Below are 25424 nucleotides of genomic sequence, written 5' to 3' on the forward strand. Positions count from 1 at the left end.
ACCCAATTAAGCTTCAGTTTCTATGGGAGTATGCATGATGAAGCAGAGCTGCTTCTAAATGTGGACAAATGTAAAGATTTTCTGTCCTTGCATCCTCTGATAGCTAAAGAAATGATGGCAGCTGTGTGCAATGTCCTGGACAGAACAGACTGCAGGATCTGGTGCAGCTGCCACATAAACCTCGTCTGATTTTAAGGACTGCCTGTTTTTCCATGGACTGTGAGGATGAACTAGTGGAGACAGGGCATGAGTGCAGGATGAGGAGGAAAGCTTATATGTACTGTTCATTATACCAAAGGTAGAAACCTGATATTGATGACCTCACAGTACTCAAGCTGATTTTAAAATGATAAGTCAGAGCTGTGGATGAGCATGGTCAGGTTGTAAAAACAGCTGGAAAAAGATGAGATCACAGGAGAACAGTGTCTCACCTCAGATTTACTCCACCTCATCCCAAACCACCACAAACATCAGGTGAAAATACTCCTCCCTCACATCCAGCGTTACATCTCCTTCTACTGTCCAAGATCAGCTGTTCCACAGCCCAGGAGAAATTACTGTCCTCTTGTGGCAGTTGAAAGTCTCCATAACTGTGAAACATTAGACTGGAAATGCTGTTGTGGGTACTGGTTCGACATATACTCCCCAGCTGACAAACTCACCTCATGTACTTGTCTAACAGACCACCGAGCTAGCTGCTGGGCTGGATGGAGACAGAAATGACTCTTTAGAGTAAAAGCTGGCATGTGCCTGTGGTGGTGCTTGTTTCAAAGACAACGGCATTTCCTGCTCTACTGCGTTTAGATTTCATATTATTCACTGGTATGCAGCTGGATGTTTCAGAAGGAAAGTATTGGTTTGATGATGATGATAAGATAAGACACTTCAGGAGTGGGGGGTGTGGTGGGGTGGGTGACCAGAGTACTGCTTTCTTTCAGCAGACACTCCTCGTGTCTCCACATCAGAATGTGCCACCATCATCTGTGCTCTACAGGGCCCCTCACAGAAGCTTACAATAGAGGTGGAAGGCAGAGCAGAAAACCAGAAAGTCACACCCTGAATCAGAAAATCACTGATACAGGAGATATAACATCAATCCCACCATGTCATCAAAACAGGGCTTTATCTATCTATCTCAAGCTTCCCTACAAGACCATGTGCCAGCCACAATCCTTCCCCTGGACATCTGGGAAGACACCAAACCTACTGACGATTGCAGAAATGGTCTGCTGGCTAAAACCGAGCTGGGATGTTCAGGAGAATGTGCAAAACTGTAATGTGTTCTATTGTACAAACTTCAAAACCAGCAACCAGCAGGCAAACACCAACAAACGATGGTCCAAAGGCTGCTAGGGATGTATGTGATGGGTCCATCCCCCAAGAAGATCAACCAAAGTGTCTTTGTTGACACCACTCCAGGTAAGTAGGATGATTCTCTTTAAGAAAGTAACATCAGAAGCTCTGACACAGTGGCCCCTATCTGATCCATTGTCCTCCTGGAAGTCATGAAACCCAGTTTGTCTCCTCACTCTTGCAGACAGAGTCCCAAACATGGACAAATGAACACATCCTCGGAGCAGTGCTGTGGAAAGAGTAAACTGCACCTTAAAAAAGAGACTCTTACACTGAAACCAGACATAAACAGTGGGACAAATCCATGACTCCCAGTTTGCCCTAAATCCAGCTCTTCAGGTGTCCTCTGGTTTCTCCTGCAGAGCTGAGTCTGGATGTGCCAAATCTCAGTGCTGCAGGTCCTGAGTAACCGTGTCTTCAGAAACCTGGACTATATAACTATGAGTAACTATGATTAAAGAAGGTCCTGACCTGTTCTTTAGGTGCTGGATGCTCCCCAGGCATTTAAACCTGCCATTCACCATAATGCCCAGTCTGGTACACAAGGCCTCACACTCCTCCATGCTGCAGATGTAGTGAAAACACTTTGGTGAAACATTTGTAACACAGATGGTATAACAGGAGGTGTTCCAGAGGAACATGCATGTCATTACTAAGCTTTATAACCTGTGTGACGTCAGCACTACAGAGCGTCCGGTCTTGATTATGTCCAGGATTAAATTCCAGAGGAACCTGCGGGCTTTCGGGTCCATCCCAGTGGTGGGCTCATCCTAAACACAAGCAAACACAACAATGTTTAAAACAGCGACAGACTCTGGATGGACTCTGAACCTTACTGCCTGGGACGTTGATAGGCTGGCATGTGTGATGTAGAAATGTTGGACAACTTTGGACTTTTTTACTATTTGACCAACTGGATGTTGGGTTGATGCTGTCTCCACAGGCTGTTCAGGGACACTCACTGCAGTCTTTAAGTAAAACTGGTTGCATATTTTCTGTATCCATGTTACACTTAATCATTAAAAATGATCACATATTACGATGTTTATATCAAAAGATTACTGTGTTGCACACAGACATTAAAATATAATCCAAGGTATGAGTAGAACTCGCAGAGTAACTAACTTATATAATACTATCACTACTTTTGTAATACTTTGTATACATGTATGCAATACTATCAAGTTTTAATAAAAATATTTATGAATGATCACTCAGATTACTGATTAGCCCCATAGTCACACATTCACATCGTCCTTCATTTTATGCTTTTAAGCACTTCTATCGGCTCCATTTCAATGTTAAACATGCTTCCAAAAATGAACTAAAGCTTCAAACAGAATGTGAAGAAACCGGCGGATTGACCCTCTGATCTTTGTTACGCTGCCCCGAGCGCAGAGAGCATCTATTCTTCTTACCAGGAAGATGAGTGATGGGTACCCGATGAGAGCAATGGCAGTGGAGAGCTTGCGTTTGTTTCCTCCACTGTAAGTGCCCGCTGGTTTGTCTGCATACTTGGACAGCTCCAGCTTTTCCAATGCCCACTGCACCACCTGCAGGGGGTAAAGAGTAATGTGAGCTGTTGAAATTCTGCTGTTCAGGCGATGAAGGAGACAACGGTAGGATATCCCCCCTTAATGTGGAACTGCATAACATTTGCTGAATTGTTCCAATATTTGATCCTCAGTTTGTATTCTCTGTCCTACATGTTGGGTCTGACTCTGACCGTAAGTATGGGTCTTTTACTAAATAACTGCGCAATCAGCAAAAGTTCTTGTAGGTTAACATGTCTGCATGTTTTGCTGGCTGTGTTAAGTGGATAATTACAAGACACCACAAAGTTACAAGCTACACAGAGTCCTGTGGAGTCTGATAAAAAAAATAACACAATTAAAATAACTAACTGTTGTATAAAACAGCAGTTATAAAGGTTATTGGGAAATAAAGGTCAGAGGAAGAAGAGTACTGCATAAGACTAAACTTCAGCTCTTTTTCTTTGTAATTACTTCACAAAAAACGGTGATAAAACACGCTTCACAGAGTGAGCAAGTTTATCATGCACAGGATATTCTCTTCATTATCTTACTGCACAAAGTCCAACAACTGCCGTCACAATGTGAAGTCGTTTTTAGCTCAATGAGTCAACTCAGGTTTCACCTGCTCGAAAAATGAACCGGAAACTCAGTCATCACAAAAAGTTGCAATTAAGTTTTATCAGTTTAGATGGACCTCACCTGCTGCAGACACACGACTACAGGAGGGGTCGGGGCTTTGTGAATTCGGTGGCTGTCAGGAGCTGAGGCTCTGACGGTAGGCTGGCCAGTTAGCAAACATGACCGTTTAACATCACCTCTTTGGCAGGACAAGAGCCTGAGGTCGAGGGTCTCTGAATGATTCAGTAGAGAATTGGGGTTCAACCTAGTGGAGGAAAGAGATATTTCCCCTTCATGTCAGGGATTGCATCCTGACTGGTGTCTGTGATTATAGTTCAGCTTACTGAGCCTTCATGTTCTTGGTTTTTGTTTTCTCCATGGGCAGGAAACAAAAACAACATGTAATAGTGGCTCTAGCAGATTTACATTTAGCCAGACTGATGGTCAAACCAGTTCAGGTGTCTTCATTTGCTCTACATGCTCCTCCCAGGTTTCACTGTAAACACCTACGTCGTCTAAATAAACTGCACTGCTTTATAATCCTGACACAACTGTATTCATTAATGTTTGAAAAGAAGCTGCTGCATTTCAAAGACCAAATGGCATGACAGCATATAAATACAGGCCTGAAGGACAGAACAAATGTATTTGGCTCTCTGAGACGGAGGAACCTGTCGACGCCCTTTCTAAAGGTCAAACTTGCTCACAAAGTTTGTCGTGGCTACCTGGTCAATACAATCTTTCATTCTGGGAAGAGGATATGCACCTGGCTGTGTGACGCCATTAATTTAGCAAAAGTCAGTGCAAGACCTAAATTTGAAATCTGACTTCTACATCAGCAAACACAGAGATGAACAAGCAGAGGAAGAAGGCAACACCATTTTACCATTTACCTCAGATTCTAATATCTGTCGCTTATCAGGAGATGACCGGTAAAAATGCTGTTTAATAGGCTGAGTATCATCAATATCATGGTCCACTAAATGACCACAAGATGGTGTACCTGAGAACAGAGACAGATAAGACTCTATAATGTTCCCAAAAAGTTTATTCTGTTCATCTGGATGCAGCGTTTCCAGTGCATGTAACTGTCTGATGTCAATCAGTTGTTCGGGTTTATCTTCATCCAAATGTACAAGTTGCCCAGAGCTTCCCACCAATTTTTTTAAGATGATGTTGCAGCATCCTATCTTCCAATACTCCTCCTTCCTCTCAAGCACCACCGAAGATGAGGTAGAGGCCGCAGTCTTGTGAAAGAGGCGTCTTGGTGCTGGAGGTAAGGCTTTACCAAACATCCCTGTATCACCGCACATTAACATTTAGACAGCACAAAGAGATGCTGAGACGCTGTAGAAACAAAGTCTGCTCACCATCCGACCAACCACGTGAATCTACAAGCTTCTCAAACATACAAAAGAATATATCTGGGTCCAAATCCAGAACTCGAGCACCACACTGAGTGTGTTAGCGTGCAACCTACGAGCAACACGCTGGTAAGGGGCCACAACCAACCTATATTAAATTTTAGGAGGTGCGGAGCAAACTTCTCCCCGAGTTACACACTGGGCTCTTTTTGCAGGCTGGAGAGGAACCCTCACTGACCACCAGATTACTGAACCAAATCAAGGTCCCACCCAGCATGTAAACTGAGCAACACGCCAGTAAGGACCACAGGTTACAGAAGACTAAGGCTGCAAACGTGTGACTCCATGAGCAACCCACCGGGCTCTCTTTATAAGCTAGAGAGAAACTCTGACTCACCTGACCCACCAACGTCAACGCCTTTCTAAAAGGAGAGTCATACGCTGTACATGTAATATGTAACATATATGTAACATATGTGAAAGAGAACTGGATTAGTACAAACCTTAATTTCAACCTTAAGTTGTACAATGATACACAACCAGATAGCAGGTATGTAACTAGCTCTGATTTCTGTCTCTGCTCAAGTACAAACAAACGAAGCGATAAGTTCTGTAACATCAAAAGAACCTGTTTATTAATCTCAATGGAAACAGGAAGCATAATATCAGCTGTTGTTGCTGTTGCACGCCTCACTTATCTTGCTCAAAGTAACATTAGAACCCTTCAGGCTTAATATATTGGATTTCTAAAGTGGGGCCGCCACATCTCCCTGCGACTAGTTGTGACTGGGTGGTGGCCGAGAGGTGACAGGTGGTGCCAGGGCTCAATGCCAATGCCTAGCCCCGCTGTACCACCTGGTTGTGAATCAGGGGGCAGGAGAGGATGCTGAACATGGCACAGTGATCCCAAAAGCATGGTGTGGCATAGTGTGGGTAAGCTGGGAGAGTATGACAGTGGCCCTGCTGTATGAGAGCTTCAATTCAGACCATCGGCAGAGATCTGACAGCATTTCGAGGGAGGCTGGAGGCAGGCCGCTCTCTCCGGTAAGTCCAAAGGTGGAGGTCTCTGCTTCTACATTAATAGTGGCTGGTGCACAGATGTGACAGTGATTGCTCAGCACTGCTCTTCCTCTCTGGAATATCTTTTTATCCACTGCAAACCGTTTTATTCTCCGCGGGAGTTTGCTTCATTCATCCTGGCCGCTGTTTACATCCCGCCAGACGCAGATGCGCAGGCAGCTCAGTGCGCACTCGCGGAGCAGATTCTCCACATGGAGCGGACATTCCCGGACTCTCTCATCATTGCTCTTGGGGACTTTAACAAAGCCAATCTGAGCCATGAGCTTCCGAAATATAAGCAGTATATTAAATGCCCAACCAGAGAGGAGAGGACATTGGACCACTGTTACAGCACGATCAGCGGGGCCTATCGTGCGGTACCCCGCGCTTCACTCGGACTTTCTGACCACGTCATGATCCACCTAATCCCCGCGTACAGACAGAGGCTGAAGCTCTCCAAACCTGTCGTGAGGACTAAAAAACTGTGGAGCAACGAGGCTGTGGAGGAGCTTCGCACGTGTTTGGAGACCACAGACTGGGACACAATGAAGGCTGCTTCTAACAGCTTGGACGAGTTTACGGACACTGTCACCTCCTATATCCACTTCTGTGAGGACAGCATTGTGCCATCACGCACCAGGGTGAGTTATAACAATGACAAACCCTGGTTTACTCCTAAACTCAAAAAGCTGTGGCTGGAAAAGAGAAAGGCGTTCAGAAGCGGAGACAGGGACTGCTACAGAGAGGCCAAGTACAGGTTCACTAAAGAAGTGGACATTGCTAAACATCAGCACTCTGAGAAGATGCAGCAGCAGATCTCAGAGAATGACTCGGCCTCTGTGTGGAAAGGTTTTAGGAATATTACAAACTACAAGCCTAAAACCCCCCACTCCACTGATGACGTGCTCTTGGCCAACACCCTTAACGACTTCTACTGCCGTTTTGACGAGCCATCAGGCAGCCTTCACACCTCCAACGACCCCAACAATAGAGACACTTTGGACACTCATTCCCCCACCTCTCCCCCCTCCATAGAGCCATCACCACCTTCAAACTGTTCACCTACAACACCCCCCTCCTCACCCCACACAAAAGAGGATTTCACACCACCTCCTCCCACCACAACTCTTCATATTCATGAAGCAGGTGTGAGGAAGCAGTTTAAGAGTCTGAATGCTCGGAAAGCTCCCGGCCCAGACGGTGTGTCTCCTGCCACCCTCAGACACTGTGCAAACGAGCTGGCCCCAGTGTTTTCTGGCATCTTCAACTCCTCACTGCAGGCATGTCATGTGCCTGCCTGCTTCAAGTCCTCCACCATAATCCCTGTCCCCAAGAAACCTAGGATCACTGGACTAAATGACTACAGACCCGTGGCTCTGACATCTGTGGTCATGAAGTCTTTTGAGCGCCTAGTTCTCTCCCATCTCAGGACCCTCACGGCCCCCCTCCTGGACCCCCTGCGGTTTGCATATAGAGCCAACAGGTCTGTAGACGACGCCATCAACATGGCCCTACACTTCATCCTGCAGCATCTGGACTCCCCAGGAACCTACGCCAGGATCCTGTTTGTGGACTTCAGCTCTGCCTTCAACACCATCCTTCCAGACCATCTCCGAGGCAAGCTTTCCCAGATGAATGTGCCTGATCCCATCTGCCGGTGGATCACTGACTTCCTGACGGACAGGAAGCAGCATGTGAGGCTGGGGAAGAATGTCTCGGACTCCCGGACCATCAGCACCGGCTCCCCTCAGGGCTGTGTTCTTTCTCCCCTGCTCTTCTCCCTGTACACCAACTGCTGCACCTCCACCCACCAGTCTGTCAAGCTAATCAAGTTCGCAGATGACACCACCGTTATTGGACTCATCTCGGACGGGGATGAGTCTGCCTACAGGAGGGAGGTTGAACGTCTGGTGTCCTGGTGCAGCCACAACAACCTGGTGCTGAATGCCCAGAAGACAGTGGAGATTATTGTGGACTTCAGGAAGCACACAGCCCCACTCCCCCCCATCATCCTGACTGACACCCCCATCACCTCTGTGGACTCATTCCGCTTCCTGGGTACCACCATCACCCAGGACCTGAAGTGGGAGCCCACCATCACCTCCGTCATTAAGAAAGCCCAGCAGAGGATGTACTTCCTGAGGCAGCTGAAGAAATTCAACCTGCCAACACGGACGATGATGCAGTTCTACACCGCAATCATCGAGTCCATCCTCACCTCCTCCATCACCGTGTGGTACGCTGGAGCCACTATCAGGGACAAACAGAGACTGCAGCGTGTTGTGCGCTCTGCTGAGAAGGTGATTGGCTGCAGACTCCCATCTCTGCAGGACCTGTACACCTCCAGGACACTGCGGCGTGCAGCTCGGATCTCAGCTGACCCTTCTCACCCTGGACACAGTCTGTTTGACCTGCTCCCCTCAGGCAGGAGGCTCCGGTCCATTCGCACCAGAACCTCTCGCCATAAGAACAGTTTCTTCCCCTCTGCTGTGGGACACATGAACAACAACCGTATGACTGTTCCCACCACTGACACATGACCCTACGCTGTGTCACTGCATCATTCCATGTTTGGCACTGATCACCACCTGCACTCATGTATATATCATGTATATATCTTTCTACGTAGCACTTTTAATTCTTATCCCTACTTTTATTTTTTCATGTCTATTTAAGTGCTATTTATGACAGTATGTTTGCACTGAAGCACCGCAGCAATTTCCTAATGTTGTAAACCTGCTCAACATTTGGCAATAAACCCTTTCTGATTCTGATTCTGATCAAGTCCAAGTGAACCATTCTGCTCTGGTGGTTCCCTTTTCAAAAAAACTGTACCAGAGGTTGAGCTTTCAGAGGCAACTTATCTCTCAACCTTCCCAGTAATATCTATGCTAGTGTGCTGGAAGGAAGAGACTACCAGTTAGTCAAATCTTGGAACTAGGAGGACACAATGTGGTGTTCATCCTGTTTGTGGGACACTGAAGTCAGACTCCGCCAGGGCTGCTCTTTGCCATAACTTTTACAGGCAGCATTTCAAGGCGCAGGAAAGTGGCAGAGCGGTTTGCATATTGGTGGTCATGAGATGGTTATGAGCAGACGGACACTGTAGTGGAGAGAGAGCTGAGGATAAAAGTGATCACCTGTTTCATCTACATTTCTACCCTCAACCACGGTCACAAGCTGTGGGTACGGTTCCACCAAAGCTGCTACTCCTACACATCAAAATAAGCCAGATGAGCTGGTTGGATGCCCCCTTAGTAAAGGGTTTAGGGTATGTCCTATAGGGCTGTGCGATATGACCAAAATCTCATATCCCGATATAAGACATTTATCGTCCTGACAACGATATAAATCACAACAATGTAACATTTTCTATAAATTCTGTGAATCTCGGGCAGCTCGACTTGTGTGAAGTGTCTCCAGCTGGGCGTCGTGTAGCTGGAGTCGAGTGTTTTCTTTCCACCATTTTCTTTCAAAGGTTTATTTTTTAGCACCTGACGGCTCTTTTTTGCTTCTCATCCGTAAACACTCTGCATACTCTTCCACCTGATTCAGTTTATTTTGAAAAATCTCAACAGGATCTTGAGCTTTATTGTGAAAGGTTTACGTGGAAAACAAACAAGCGGACAGCGGAGCCACGCGATGGTTTTACCGTCATTGTTGCTAACGACAACACGTAAAAACAGGTGCTTGTCTGTCTGTAGTGTGGTTATATTAAATATAAGAGAAAGAGAGAACTTTAAGAAATTAATACTACAGTGACCATCAGAACCATGAAAAATATTGCTGTAAACAGTTTATTTTACGACACCACAAAACAAACGACAGACGTTTTTATATCGTCATCCGATATATATCGTTATATCGAACAGCCCTAATGTCCTGCTGGGCAGAGGTCCCGGGGTAAACCCACACTACAGAGATGATGTCTCTGCTGGCTTGGAAACATCTTGATGTCCCCTCAGAGGTGACTGTGTAGTTGGAGGTCTGGGCATCTCTGCTGCTGCCACAGCAGAAAATGAATGATAAACAGATGGATGTCAGTCTGTCCAGATACAAAAATATAAACCATTATGAACACCTGCCTTGGTTCAAAGATGGAGGGCAGCAGGTTCATGGGAGAGGAAACAAGAAACGAGAATGCTTTTTCAAGCAGTGGCACAGATCATCTTTTCTTATCCCTCCATGCAGACTGGTTTGGTTTCTGTGCCGTATTATTGAGCAAGACACTCACCTCAACCTGAAATCGATGCAACCACTGGAATATGTACAGTTGTGTTCAAAGTAATAGCAGTCCAACATGATTAACCAGATCAGTCAGTGTTTTTGATATAAATCATATTATTACATGGCAAATAATTTATCAGTAGGTGCAGCAGAGTCAGAGAAACCAACAGACCCAACAATCATCACATGAATGCACCTGAGTCTGTGCAACTGAATAATGAAGTGAAAGGGGCGTGTTCAAAGTAATAGCAGAGTCCAATCAGTGAGGTCGTTCACTATGTGAAGAAACAAATCTACAATTTGCCAAAGAACATATGGACTGGCCTAAAGAGAAATGTAGAAACATTTTCTGGACTGATGAAAGTAAGATTGTTCCTTTTGGGTCCAAGGGCCACAGACAGTTTGTCACACGACCCCCAAACACTGAAATCAAGCCACAGAACACTCTGAAGACCGTGAAGCCTGGTGGTGCAAGCATCACCATATAGGGCTGTTTTATTAAGGTGTCGGGCCTATTTATCACGTACCAGGGATCATGGATCAATTTGCTTATATCAAAACACTTGAAGAGGTCATGCTGCCTTATGCTGAAGAGGAAATGCCCCTGAAATGAGTGTTTCAACAAGACAACGACCCCAAACACATTCAAAACATTCAAAAATGCTGCCTCTTAGGCAAAACCAAGAAATGCAGAGGAATTGTGGAAGGTTGTCCAATCATCCTGGGCTGCAAGAAGCTGGGCGACTCCATGCAGGACAGATGTGAAGCAGTTCTCAGAAACAGTGGTTATACAACTAAATATTAGTTTAGTGATTCACAGGAATGCTAAAATATAATGTGCAGTGTTACAATATTACAGCGTTGTAATGTTGTAAAAACGTTATTATATTTTGAGCTTTACTCATGTTTTAAAACACACTGCTATTATTTTGAACACAACTGTATGTGTGTGAATGTTACACAGCCTGCACACACAGTGCTTGTATAAATGGGTAAACGGGGCAAGTTGCTGAAACTGCTTTGGGTGCTCAGGTAGAATATATATCAGAACCAGTCCATTCACCATGGCTTTAGCAGTGGGTCAGCGACTGTCTGAGGAAATATATCCATGTTTCCAAGTTAGCCAGTGACACTTTGACTGTAGGAAGGTTATGAAATGCCGGACCCAGAATGAGTTTGGTCATGAATATGAGGCATCATCCTCTTCACTGAGAAAGTGAGGACTGGCCAAAATCTTCATGATCAACATGCTGGCGTATCCTCACTTCTGATACTTGTCTTTCTATTATTACGATTTTGATCACAGTTTCTGTTAGTAAACCTAAAGCTGTGTGTGTGTGTGTGTGTGTGTGTGTGTGTGTGTGTGTGTGTGTGTGTGTGTGTGTCTGTGTGAGAGAGAGAGAGACTAACCCTTTCTTGGTCTTTCCAAGGAATGCCACGCAGGCGAGTGTAAAGCTGCAGATGCTCCCTGGCTGTCAGGTCATCAAACAGAGCATCAAACTGTGGACAGTAGCCGATACCTTGTTGCACACGTAACAGGTCCTTCAGGATACTGCACACATGCACACACACACAAGCACAGTTGGCATCACTTCAGCAGTGGTCCTGCAGTACAAACCCAGACTATAGTCAGTGCCCATGTATTTGATGTCTGATGTCCTTTGCTGCTAAAGTATCTGCTAAGAATGTTACAGTCACATTTACAGTGCACTCTGTTAGTTCAGCCACTAACCTGTTTCTGTTAATGAAAGCCTCTCCTCCAGTAGTACACTCGTCTCCTGTCAGCATCTTAAAGGTGCTGGTTTTCCCAGCTCCATTTACTCCGAGCAATCCAAAGCACTCTCCGGGCCGGACACCCAGACACAGGCGGTCCACTGCAAGGATACGTCCCATCTTTCTGGATTTGTATACCTGAGGATCAAGCAAAGTAACTTTTTGATAGTAATGACCACTTTAACAGAGTAGGATCATTTTAAAGTAATGGCATAACTGAACGAATAGTTTAAAATATGCAGTTGTGTAAAAGTTAGCAAAGTACATATTAAAGTTTAACCTTGGTTAGGTTCTTGATCTTCAGCATGTCATTGTCAGCGTCTCCACGCAGCACTCTTTGTCTCTCACAGGCCACGTCTACATCATCGTCATCGATAGGCTTGGAGCTGACCGGCACCCTCCTAAGCACATATACTCCAGTCATCTTTTAGCGTATTCACTCTGTCAGTAAGTAATTCCACTTGTCTTTACATATCTTTTATCAACTACAAGAAGGGGGATATGAGCATAGTTTCTCCTTGGTCTGCAGTTACAGAACTGTATTGAAGACTTTTACAACAACATTTTTTAAATGTATTTGTATTTTAAAAGTATGTGTATTTAGATGGACTGATCCGATATTACGTATCGGTGTCGGTCTGATACTGACCTAAATTACTGGATCGGATATCGGAGAGAAATAAAAAATGTAATCGATCCATTAAATATCCCAAAAGCACCTCACAAAACTTGCCACATGGCGTAACTCAGCTCAGAACCGTAGCACGTCGGAGCAGTGTGGTCACGTGATAGAGCAGCTGTGGCGTGCGAGACCATTATAATATTATTATTGTGTAGGAACTATTAAGTCTAATATACCCTAGTAAGCTATAGTACTTTTTCCTTTGGGAACCATCTGTGAAAGAAAGATGTTGAATCTATTTAATTATTGTAGAAAAATAATTGATTTCTGTGCATTTTCTTTTACATGTGCATTAAATTAAATTTGATTACGTCAATTAAGCATTATAAGGCAGAGGGTGGGGGGTGGTTCCCTTTTTTTTTTTTTTTTTTTTGCTGGGAGTTGGCAACCATGTTAGTTAGGTTGTTTAATATTTCCACTAAGTACTCTTTAAAATACCAGAATGAGGAGGAGGTGCAGGTTTAAGTAAATTAGATTGATGAGTGCTGAACTATGAAAGATTTTGGCTGCAGTGTATTTTTTGCATACAGTTATAACAGAATAGCTTTAGTTTAGTTTAGTTTTTTAAACTTAAGTATGAACTTGTGCAAAATGCAGCAAGATATTGAAAAAAAACAAACGTTTCATTGATTATAAAATATGCTCTATCGGATTTATATCACTATTGGGAGATATCCAAATTTATGATATCGGTATCGGACATAAAAAAGTGGTATCATGCCATCTCTGTTCACGTTAGCCATATACAAGCAAAGAATAGTGAAAATCAATTTCATTGAGATTTTGATTTTGGCTTCTCAAATTACACGGATTAAGGCCAAGCAGAACTTGGCTCGGGCAGCGGCTGTTGGGTCTGCGCTTCCACAGGCCGCTGGTTTAGAGACTTATTCCCATTAAGGAAGCAAGACGAACAGCGATTTTACTTGCGCACGGGAGGATCTCAGAGCAGCCCTTCTGCCCTCGTTCAGACCACTTCCACCCCGGCCTCCGCTTGCTGCCTTTCATTGAAAACAGTTACAGTACACACAGCACCACCCATTGTAAACCCCCCTATGGTTATAAAAGATAAGGTACCATATGTGTGTAAGCACGTGTGTGTGTGTGTGTGTGTGTGTGTGTGTGTGTGCCTGTGCGAGAATGTGTGTGTTTGCATGTGTGTGTGTGAGTTTGGGGGTGCGTTTGTGTGACCTCCTGCCCACAAAAGGATCATAAAAGCAGGAAGCTTACTAAACAAGAAAACAGAACCCTCACATAGGATGTGCCTACAATAAACACTACAGCCTCCCCCACCAGTCAACAGGCTGCGGACGGCAATAGAAACAAAGGAATGTCTTTGATCATACAGTTTTACAAATTTAAGTAACACAATGATAACATTTAACAATTTAAACCTAACAGCGGCTGAAGCAAAAACTTAAACTGTAGGAGGAGTTTGGAGAGGCCATGGAAAAAGACTTTCAGATTGCCTCATTCTGGCAAACTGTCAGGTGACTCAGGAGGGGAAAGCAGTGCTCCACCCACACTCTGCATAGTGTGGGTGGAGCACTGCTGATTTGGACTGTCGGACGGTGGAAGGAAAACTTCAATGACCTCTTTAATCCCACCTCTTCCTTCCATAGAGGAAGCAGAGTCTGGGGAGGGGGGTGAGTTGTCTATCACCGTGGGCGAGGTCACTGAGGCAGTTAAACAATTCCTTGGTGGCCCCTGGGGTAAATGAGCTTCGGCCTGAGTTCCTGAAGACTCTGGATGTTGTTGTAGGGCTGTCTTTGTCGACACGCCTATACAATGTTGTGTGGAGATCAGGGGCGGTAGCTCTAGACTGGCAAACTGGGATGGTGGTTCCCATCTTCAAGAAAGGGGACTGGAGGGTTTGCTTCAATTATAGGGGGATCACACTCCTCAGCCTCCCTGGGAAAGTCTATGCCAGGGTGCTGGAAAGGAGAGTCTGTCCGTTAGTCCAACCTCAGATACAGAAGGAACAATGCAGTTTTCGTCCTGGTCGCGGAACACTGGACCAGCTCTTTATCCTCTCAAGGATACTTGAGGGTGCATGGGAGTTTGCCCAACCAGTCTATGTGTGTTTCATGGACTTGGAGAAGGCATTCGACCGTGTCCCTCGGACTGTCCTGTTGGAGGTGCTCTGAGAATATGGGGAGTCTGGCCCATTGCTACGGGCCATTCGATCATTATACAACCGTTGCAAGAGCTTGGTCTGTATTGCCGGAAATAGGTTTTACTTGTTTCCGGCGGGTGATGGACTTGGCTGCCCTTTGTCACCGATTCTTTTCATAGTTGTTATGGACAGAATTTCTAGGTGCAGCCAAGTGGCAGAAGGCTTTCACTTTTTGTGGTCTCAGAATCTCATCTCTGCTTTTCGCAGACGATGTGGTTCTGTTAGCTTCATCAGGTGGTGGCCTCCAGCTCAGCTGTTTGCAGCTGTTTGAGGTCTTGTTTAGGGTATAGTGCTATTTTCCAGGTTAAATAAAGGTTTAATAATAATTATCCACAAGCGAGGGGAGTGCTGCAGGCACAGCACCAATCCGTGCTGTGCCTGCAGTGATGCGGATGCTCTACCAGTTCATTGTGGTGAAGAGAGAGCTGAGCATTAAAGTGAAGCTCTTAATTATGTCCTGCCTTCACCTCTCTGTGTCCCTACCTTCAACTATGGTCACAAGCTTTGGGTAGTGAACGAAAGAACGAGATTGCAGATACAAGTGGCGGAAATGAGCTCTCTGCAAAGGGTGCACGTTATGTACCACTGGTAGAAAGCAGAGGCAGGTGACATCCAGAAATCCTACCAGTGGCTGGACAAAGCTGGACTGAAAGACAGCACAGAGGCACTAATCATGGCAGCACAGGAACAAGCTCTGAGTACAAGATCCATAGAGGCTGGGGTCTATCACACCAGGCAAGACCCCAGGTGCAGGCTGTGTAAAGATGAGACAATCCAGCACATAACAGCAGGGTGCAAGATGCTAGCAGGCAAGGCATACATGGAACGCCATAACCAAGTGGCCGGCATAGTGTACAGGAACATCTGTGCCGAGTATAACCTGGAAGTCCCGAGGTCAAAATGGGAGACGCCCCCTAGGGTGCGAGCTAAGATCCTGTCTGTCCAGAGTCAATCCTGGGAACAGCTAAAATACTGCGCAGGACCCTGTGTTATATTTACTTATTTTTGCTGTTTTCTGTTATTCTACTGTTTTTAACTTGTTTTCTGCACAGCACTTTGGTCCTGTGCTGGGTATTTTAAATTGCTTTATAAATAAAATTGGATTGGACCCTCAAGCTCCCAGGCCTCTGGTAGACGACCCGAGCATGAAGGCTGGGGCGAGTGGGGAATTATTTTGTTTTATGTTTTTAAGCAGCTGCGCCTCAGACCACGCCCTGCCACACTGATATTTGAAAGCTGTGTAACAGCAGGAAACCCTACGACATTATTTGTCTTATATACGAAGCATCAATCTGAAAGCTGCTTTGGTGCCGGCTTGGTACAGTACATAAGTTCTGGGGTTTTTCCCCTTTTTCCTGTTGTTAAGTCATTCATGCTTACCGGTAGTTGTGTTTTTAACGTACCCTTTGTTTATATTGTAAGTACATTTTTAGTACAGTCCTCAGCCAACTCTAACTGTAGATCTCTCAGCATACGACCCTCTGTGTAACTAAGTGGTAGGCATCCAGTTCAAAACTATATATAGAAAACTCACGGCGGGTTCCTCAGAAAGTTGTACTGACAGAGGATGGTGATGAGGAAGCCAACAAAGCCTTCGACTGTCATTGCAACAAGTCCTCGAGTCACAATATCCCACTCAAATGGTGATTTCATCTTGTCAAACTGCCCTAAAACACATAATTACAACAACTTAATGTGCAGCTTTGCTCTTCAATCTCCTAAAATCATTATGAATAAAACAGAAAAGCCTGCAAGACTGTAAATCTTTGTTCTCAACAAATCTTCTGTAGCACCAAACTAAGAATGTGCTCTGAATACCCTTATAAATCTTTAAGTATGTATAGCACAACTTTTAGGTTCTTGCAAGAAGTGTTGGTTCATCTCTGTTAAATAAATCATAGTAGTTTAAGATATTTCTCTTAACTTTATTGTAATTAGCCAGCTCGGTGCTTAGTGTACCTATTTTAGCGTAGTATTCATTGATGTACTCGTTGTAGGCCATCTGCATCAGGCCATGACCCAGGTTGTAGTTGGGGAAGATGAGGAAACAGGACTTTAGGTAACTGTTCACTTTTTTCAAATCCTGCAAAAAGAAAAAAAAGAAGTAAAAGAAAGAAATACAGTAAAAAGCAAAGGTCATGTCAGATACTTTTCCATTTTGTAGTATTCATTCCAGTATGTGGAAGAGCAGGTGATCTAACTCAAAGATCACCATCTCTTCCAAATTTGTACTTTTGCTGTTGAAGGGGAAACGAGTGATGCGTTTGGCTGTGTGTCTGAGGTAAGATAAAAGAATCCAACAGACCTTGTCGTGTTCAAAGAGCTGTAGAAGGAAGGTTGCAACAGTTGCAGTGATGCCTATGAAGAGGTTGATGACTATGAGAAAGACATAGGCTGTACTGGGAACCTTAAACCAGAAGGATGCAGGATACATTATGGGAGTGATCGACCAACTGGAAAGGGGAAGAAAGAAACTTGCTATATGTTTCCATGTTTATAAAAAGATCTTAGTATTTCATTTACATTTAGACAAGTAGTAGAGTTTTGTGAAAACTGCACCTAAACAGGACCTAGCATGATACTAGAGTTGAGTTTGCATGTCAATATGACAAAATGTGCTCCTGGAGACATCCACTGTACCGGAACCACCACGACATGTGGTTTTTAATATTTTTCCCTGTTTGTGAAAATAGTTTGCTAATACTATAAAATTACAGCTGTTAAAAATACAAGTGTGCAGCTGATATCAGAGAAAGGCAAAGTGATGATAATATGTTAGCAATAATTTAAAGCATCCCTATAAATGTTACTTTATATAATGCATTAGCACCAATCGTCTGAACTGTGCGCTAAAACAATTACAAGGAAAAGTGCAGGTGGTGGAAGTGGACTGACTTCTGTATATTATGTCTATTTAATGGAAGTCAGTATACAACTAAACTACATAACAATGTGAGCAGAGACTCAGAACCAAGGTGAAAAATCGTGTGTGCAGACAGATGTCTCACCCGTAGAGAAGAAAGAGGGAGAGGACAGCAGGGAAGTTTGTTGGAGAGGTGTAGGCTGGCAGGTCAAACACAAACAGAATAATAACGCAGCATGTAGCAGGTACCAGGTAGTTCAGCTGAGGACAGATAAAAGGAGAAACCATGTTCAGGAGCTGCACACACGTTAAAGCATTTAGTAAGACATTCACATCTGCAACATCACATCCTCACCATATCCCAAATATAGTTGGCTAGCCAGTAGATGACTGGGTCACAGCCACTGACAAACTGCAGGTGTTTGGCCTTTGTGGATTTTTCTGCTACTAGGAAAACCACAAAGCTGGCTGGGACAAAGGACATGGCGACAATAATGAAGATGGCAATCACTACATCTGTGCCCTGGAGCCTGCAGGTACAAAAACAAGGAGAAGAGCTAGTTCAGTTTCAGTTTACAGTATTTGGTCCTCAACAGTCATTTCAAAGCACTTTTGATAGAAACATTCATAAAGTTATGCAAAACTCTCTGAAGTTAAAGCTATACATCAATCTTTACAGTAAAGGAGGAATCTCTCTCTCTGTCTCTGTCCTCTTCTCAGGCCTCTTTGTGGCTCCTCTGCTATTTGTTTTTCCGAAGCACAGTTATACCTAGAGATGGCACGATACCACTTTTTTATGTTCGATACCGATATCATAAATTTGGATATCTGCCGATACCGATATGAATCCGATATAGTGTTTTTTAATCAACAAAACTGTTTTTTAAATATCTTGCTGCATTTTGTATAAGTTCATACTCAAGTTTAAAACAACAACTACACTAAAGCTATTCTGTTATACCTGTATGAAAAAAAAATGTTTCATAGTTCAGCAATACTGATCAATCTAATAAACTTAAACCTACACCATCCTCCCTATTCTGGTATTTTAAAGAGTACTTAGCATAAATATTAAGCAACCTAACTAATAGGGTTCCAACTCCCAGCAACAACAAAAATAAATAAATAAAAAATAGGGAACCACCCCTCACGCTCCACCTCATGATGCTTAATCGACGTAATCAAACTTAATTTGATGCAGTGTGAAAAAAAATGCACAGAAATAAATTATTTTTCAAGAAATATTAAATAGATTCAACATCTTTCTTCAACAAGATTGCAGACTGCACAGATGGTACCTTCCCAAAGTAAAAAGTACTATAGCTTACTAGGGTATATATATTAGACTTAATAGTCACTATATACAGTAATTGACTTCTATTCCTTTTACATCAAATTAAAACTTTGGGTGTCAGATAATTATTTATTAAAAGCTCGACATTTTAAATGAGAATAAGAAAGAAAAGTATGTCTTTGTGCCCCCTTTTCCCTGTTAATGCCCTATCGGCCCCCCTGGCTAAACTTTGCTAGATCCGCCCCTGCACAGCTACCAGCGTCAGCTACGTAGAAAAAGATCCTCGAGTAGAAAGTAATATTAAATACATTCTAACAACAGCTGATCAAGCTTAAACGTGCTGCTGTTGTTCAGCCGCTGGTTTCCTCTTTCTGGTGCAAAGTGGGCCAAAAGCAAACAAGAGAGAAAAGCCGATCAGCTGATCATTAAGCAGTTTCATGATTGAAGTAGCAGCAAGAAGAGGCAGTCACTCCATATATCGCTTGTTAAGCTTAACGCAGGAATGCTTTACAAACATTCAGAGATGGACTTACACACTTGCTTTACTTCTCTCGGGGATAACTTTGTCGGAGATGAAATGCCGGGTTGCTAGCGAAGCTCCACATGCTATCCAGACCACCGACAGGTCCGGCATGCCACAGCCGCTCTATCACGTGATGCATACTGCTCCGAGTGCTAACGTTCTGAGGTGAGTTACGGCGTGTTGCAAGTTTTGTGAGGTGCTTTCGTGATATTTAATGGATCGGATTACATTTTTTATTTTTCTCCGATATCCGATCCAGTAATTTAGGTCAGTATCGGACCGATACCGATACGTAATATCGGATCGGTCCATCTCTAGTTATAACTGCGATGGATGATCTGATATCAGTACCTCACATAACTCGCCACATGGTAGTGACCTCAGCACGTCGGAGCAGTATGCGTCACGTGACAGAGCAGCTGTGGTGTGTGAGACGTCTGGAGTTACTTCACACTCAAAGCATCTGGAGCCTCACTACGTGCTGCCAAACCAGCATTTCGTCTGTGAGTAGGCTCAGTTAAATGTGATAGAAACCGAAGCTCTCATGACTCATCAAGTGATGCTACTGACCAGCCAATCGGTGGCATTCAGTCTGATGATGTCACATTTTAGTACCTGCTCGGATTGCTTGGAACCCCGGGCGAGCTGATACTAAAAACGTACCTGGTACCAGGTACTACAACCTAACCGAAAACCCTGAAAACCGCACCGAGTCGATCTGAGTAGATACGAATGGAAAAGGGGTTTAATAGACACTAGCCCAGGAGAAGCATTCCCTTTTAGGAGAACTTCCTTTCAACAGGAAGAGAGGCCTGGCAGAACCAGGCTCAGGGCGTAGCAGCCATCAGCCATATGGCTGGATTCACTCGCTGGACCCACGTCCTCATTTTAGGTTTGACAGTGTTTGTAGTAGATAAAGGTGAATGACTTAAACATGAACTGAGCTGCAGTTTGGGGAAGGCTTCAGAGGGGACAGGTGGCGGCTCCCGGGCCTGGCAGATCCCCCATGAACCAATGAGAAGTGAAAGAATTGAAAAAGGGGAGGGAGGGTGGGGCACGAAAACAAGAATGAACAGCTTGTAGAGCTGGGGGAGCATGTATAGATAAGAAGCTAAAGGAGCTTGTTTGGAGGCCGGTCCTGCTCCTAAAATTCAGATACTTTAACTCCAATGAAGAGAAGAGACAAAATACCAGCAGCTGCCAGCGCTACTCCTACGCCTCCTAGCAGAACTTGAGGTCAAGGTCAACAGGATCCAAACTCATCTGAGACTTTTAGGAGATGCACCGATGGTATCAATTTGAAAATCATATGTCGCCTTGTTCTTGAGTTATCGTGTTCACAAAGTAGCGTGTCCATGAAGGGTGACGACCCCCAGTGTTTTACAGCTGACGGTTAAGGAAGTCTATGACTAACTTTTCTGTTTGATGAATGCTGAATGGACGGGTTCTGACATCGGGGTTTTCTATTCGATCTGAACACTCAAAGCACTTTATACAACCTGCCGCATTCACACAAACACTTTTTCTGTGCTTCATCTATTGAAGTGCTTTCTATATACCACTGACACAGTCATACTCTGTTGGATGCATGGGTGAACAACTTAGTATCTTGCCCAAGGATTCTTGGCATGCAGACCAGAGGAGCCAGGAATCGAACCACCAACTTTCTGATTAGTAGATGGTCTGCTTTCTTCCAGAGCTAGCAACAATGAAGACTCATCGTTTACGTGAACAGAAATGTGAATCTATCACATAAATATATGAGGTAAAGCCACAGACACTTACAAATAGTCTAAAGAAAGGCTGGCACTGGTGCGATTCATCGGGTGGTTTGTTACTGTGATTCCTGCAAACAAACAGAACAAACAATCTGTTGTGTAGTTAAAAATAACCAACCAAACTGGCACAACTTTATTCAGCAGCTATATCTGGCGTGTCTACCATAGGCAGCAGGATTGCCCTTGGAGGGAGGCATGTTGGCACGCAGGATGGCATTGTTGAGGACATTCAGATACGTTGGCATGCTGTGGTAGCCTTTATTGTTGTAGAGAACCTGGACACAGTAAGTTGCACTGTTAGCAGTATTGTATACTGTACCTGTCCAGTTTAGAGTCATTGCGTCTTTGTCTTTACCTGAGCTGATCTGCGCACCGCTATTTTACGAACCATAGGTGGAAGATTTCTCCCAAAAGATGTTGGGATTGATTTCTGAATGTTGCCCACTGTTAAACCACCATATCTGTAACAAAATTAATTTGACAGAAAACCAGTATGTGCATGTTACTGTATCCATGTGAAATTAAGACGACATGTAGCCAAAGAGCAATGCACAATTACAATAAGTATGACTTGGCAAAATTAATGGACTTAGGAATTCAGAAAAGTACCAGCAAATACTGATCCACCATTAATAACATCTGGAAAGTGTCTGATTGATGATTTACTTTTCAGCATGACAATGATCTCAGGAGCTCGGACAGAAAAGCATCTGGACATCTTTAAGCTTCTTGAAGACGTTTCATCCGAGAAGCTTCTTCATCATACATGACGAAGGGGATGTAATACCCTGTAGACTTCCAAAGATCCACAAAGGAGTCCCACTCAGACCCATTGATAGCAGCATTACCTCAGCCACATACAACACTGCAAACACCTCACCACCATCCTAGCGCCCCTTGTAGGGACCATCACATCAAGAACTCCACGACTTCACCGACAAGGTCCAGAAACTTCCCCTGGATCCAGATGAAACCATGGTGTCCTTTGATGTAGTCTCTCTCTTCACCTGCAAACCCACCACGGAGGCCGTGGAGACTGTCAGAAAACGACTACAAGAAGACAGCTCCTTGGAGGACAGGACCAACTTCACACCCGATCAGACCTGCACACTGTTAGACCTCTGCCTCACCACCACATACTTCAAATACAACGAAGGCTTTTACAGACAAAAACACGGCTGTGCCATGGGCTCCCCCGTGTCAACTATTGTAGCCAACCTTTACATGGAGGAAGTGGAAAGGAAGGCTCTTGGCTCTTTCAAAGGAAGAGTACCCAGCCACTGGTACAGATATGTGGACGACACCTGGGTCAACATCAAGACACAAGAAGTGGAATCCTTCACTGCGCACATCAACGCTGTGGATAAGAACATCAAGTTCACCAGGGAAGACACAAAGGACGACTGTTTGCCGTTCCTGGACTGCGCCGTGCACATTGAAGAGAACGGCAAACTCAACATCGAAGTTTACCAGAAGCCCACACACACGGACCAGTACCTCCTCTTTGACTCCCATCACCCTTTGGAACACAAACTTGGAGTAATCAGGACCCTACACCACCGGGCAGAACATGTTCCCTCTAAGCCTGATGGTAAATGGACTGATTCTTACAAAGTGCTTTTCTACTCTCCCAGAGTACTCAAAGTCCTGTATACAACATACCTCATTCACCCATTCACACAAGCACTAAACACAAGTGCAAACTAATCTACATTCACACACATTCACACTCTGATGAACACATCAGAGGGCAATTTGCGGTTAGTATCTTGCCCAAGGATATTTGACATGCAGACTGGGGAAGGCACCAACCTTCCAACCAGTAGCTGATCTGCTCTACCACCTGAGCCACAGCCACCACAGCCCTAAGCCTAAGCCTGAAGGGAAAAAGAAGGAGCACACACATGTAAAGGAAGCTCATCAAGTCAGCAAAGATGCACAGAAAAGAAGATCAGACACCAGCTAGAGAAAATCAGAAGGACAAACAGAGCAGCACTGTCAGCCCTCATGTAGCGCGTTTATTAGAGAAATTCAGGAGTCTTCTCCAAGCACGACATCCCAGTGTACTTCAGACCCAGCCACACACTCAGACACAAACTGGTTCATCCACATCCGTTTTCACGCCTTGGCTCGCGTGATTAGGCAGAGGATCAATACCGGGTCCATGACTCCCTCAGAGACACTCCCATCGGGCTTAAAAATCTGGGACTCTCCACCAGTTGCTCTTAGAACTAAAGAAGCTTCTCGGATGGGAGATAAAACGTCTTCAAGCAAGTTAAAAAAGTCCAGATGTTTTTCTTTCTGACCTCCTTAGACTATAATGACCTGAACTGAGAACCTTCACAGACATCACAATGATCCCAAACACTGCCAGAGCACTAAGCAAACCTAAAGAAGAGCTTTGGTATATCCTTCAAGAAGCCTGGAGAACTGTTCCTGAAGATTACCTAAGAGAGCTTAGGCTGTGTGGAAGAATAAAGAACTGTACAAACTCTGTTTTTGCCTTATATGCTGTGTCTCTGTGTTCACATGTTTCAACAATGATGCCTGCTGTGTACTCTGAGGGGAGCTCGCAGCTACTCAGGCTCAGGAGGTCCCAGTAGCAGCCCATGACATATAACATATAAGTTATAATTCTGTTTAAACTAAGGTGATCCAACTAGTATTTTGTGCAATTAGATTCTACACTGAAAAGTCAAAGCATCAGTTTGCAGTATGTTGTCAGTATTTCTGTTGTGTGGCTGTTTCCTTAGAGTTGCTCCAGCAGCTGTCCTACCTGTGCAGCCGCACTCTGTCTGATGTGAAAAGCAGATATTCAGAGACGTTCCGGCCTGTGATGTCCACCATAATGTCACCGGTCACCACCTTCATGAGAGGGGGTTGTCCTCCTACCCCACTGGGACAGGAGAAGCCTGTCCCCTGCATAGAGCAGACGCAGCGCACCGGCTCATGGATGGACAAGGGAAAGGTAGGTGGAGATGTAACAGGCTCTAAGCAAAAGTGAAAGAGTCATCATTCATTCAGCGGATCTTTTCCTTAGTCCACGTGGACTTCTCAAAACCGAAAAAACACAGGGGGAATAAACTGCGTTAGAAATGATTTATTAGCTCTCCCAACGAGCCAAGACACAAGTAGGCATCACTGTACGTGTCTATTGGTCCACATTAGCAAAATATAATAAGACAATAACAATATTCTGCTTAAAAACATGAAAGGAACACTTTGCAATCACAGTAAATCACATAAATTAAACTTGGTGATCTGGTCAGGTAAGGAGCAGAGGGGTTATTGATCAGTTTCAGCTGATATTCAGTTAATATTATTAACACCAGGTGGACTAGATGGGCAACAATGAGACAACCCCCAAACAGAAATGGTTTTCAGATTAAGACCACCGACAGTGTTCGTCTCCTTATCTTTTCTGACTGCAGCGTCATTACTGGTGGCATGAAGTACTCCCTGCACCCTACAGAGGCTGCACAGGCAGGCCAACTCCTACAGCGAGGCACATCAATACATTTCATTATCAGAGGTTATCTGTGTCTCAGCATGCCGTGAGACACAGGCTAGGATAGCTGGACAGGACCGCACAAAGTCCTTAACCCATCAGCTGTACCAGTATCTGCTCCTTTCTGCAGGTGGAACAGGACGAGTGCTGCCAGAGACCTACAAGTGACAGCCAGCAGCCCACTGCTGTCAATGTCTCTAACCCAACAATCATAAGCAGGGCCTGAGAGCCCGAGGTCCTTTAGTGGGGCCCTGTGGTCACTGCCCAGCACTGTGGAGCCTGACTGGCCTTTAACCATACCAGAACTGGCAGGTCCAGCAGTGGTGCCCTGTTAGTGTTACTGTGAGACAGACGTGAACGGGTCCGGAGAAGCCATAGAGAAAGTACATGCATGCATTTGCTGCAATTAATTTTCCACCAAACAGACTCGCATGCTGCATCATTTTTTCACTCTGACTTCAGCCCTCTGTAGATTGATCATTTTCATCAAATGATGTGTCATCCTTCACTCCTAATATATTACCTGGACCACATCACCTCAGACATGCAGCATGATGATGTGTTTCCAAAGTGTTCCTGTCACGGTTCTGGGTCAGTTTGACCCAGTATTTTGAGTTATGCTTTTGGTGTGTTTTGCATTTTGGATTCTTTTCTTATTATGATGATAATGATGA

At 44.5% G+C, this 25424-nt stretch overlaps 1 protein-coding gene across 2 annotated transcripts in view; it reads right to left on the reverse strand.

Moving 5' to 3' along the window:
• Nucleotides 1-25424, reverse strand: part of abca2 (ATP-binding cassette, sub-family A (ABC1), member 2) — a 101518-nt gene that overhangs the window by 4640 nt on the left and 71454 nt on the right. For both annotated transcript variants that reach the window (XM_085474326.1, XM_085474325.1), the window contains exons 30-44: nt 24019-24232; nt 21598-21703; nt 21406-21517; nt 21250-21310; nt 18003-18177; nt 17793-17908; nt 17090-17237; nt 16744-16867; nt 16319-16451; nt 12210-12330; nt 11889-12067; nt 11567-11708; nt 2772-2906; nt 2020-2123; nt 1825-1917 (exon numbers count right to left, since the gene is read on the reverse strand). In XM_085474326.1, the coding sequence (XP_085330452.1) occupies nt 1825-1917; nt 2020-2123; nt 2772-2906; nt 11567-11708; nt 11889-12067; nt 12210-12330; nt 16319-16451; nt 16744-16867; nt 17090-17237; nt 17793-17908; nt 18003-18177; nt 21250-21310; nt 21406-21517; nt 21598-21703; nt 24019-24232 (1963 nt within the window). The remainder of the gene's footprint in view (nt 1-1824; nt 1918-2019; nt 2124-2771; nt 2907-11566; nt 11709-11888; nt 12068-12209; nt 12331-16318; nt 16452-16743; nt 16868-17089; nt 17238-17792; nt 17909-18002; nt 18178-21249; nt 21311-21405; nt 21518-21597; nt 21704-24018; nt 24233-25424) is intronic.

The sequence above is a fragment of the Copadichromis virginalis genome, linkage group LG12 (assembly GCF_057382275.1).
Source record: "Copadichromis virginalis isolate Kocher_CV1m ecotype Utaka linkage group LG12, C_Virginalis_male_GT1.1, whole genome shotgun sequence".
In the NCBI taxonomy this organism is placed as follows: domain Eukaryota; kingdom Metazoa; phylum Chordata; class Actinopteri; order Cichliformes; family Cichlidae; genus Copadichromis; species Copadichromis virginalis.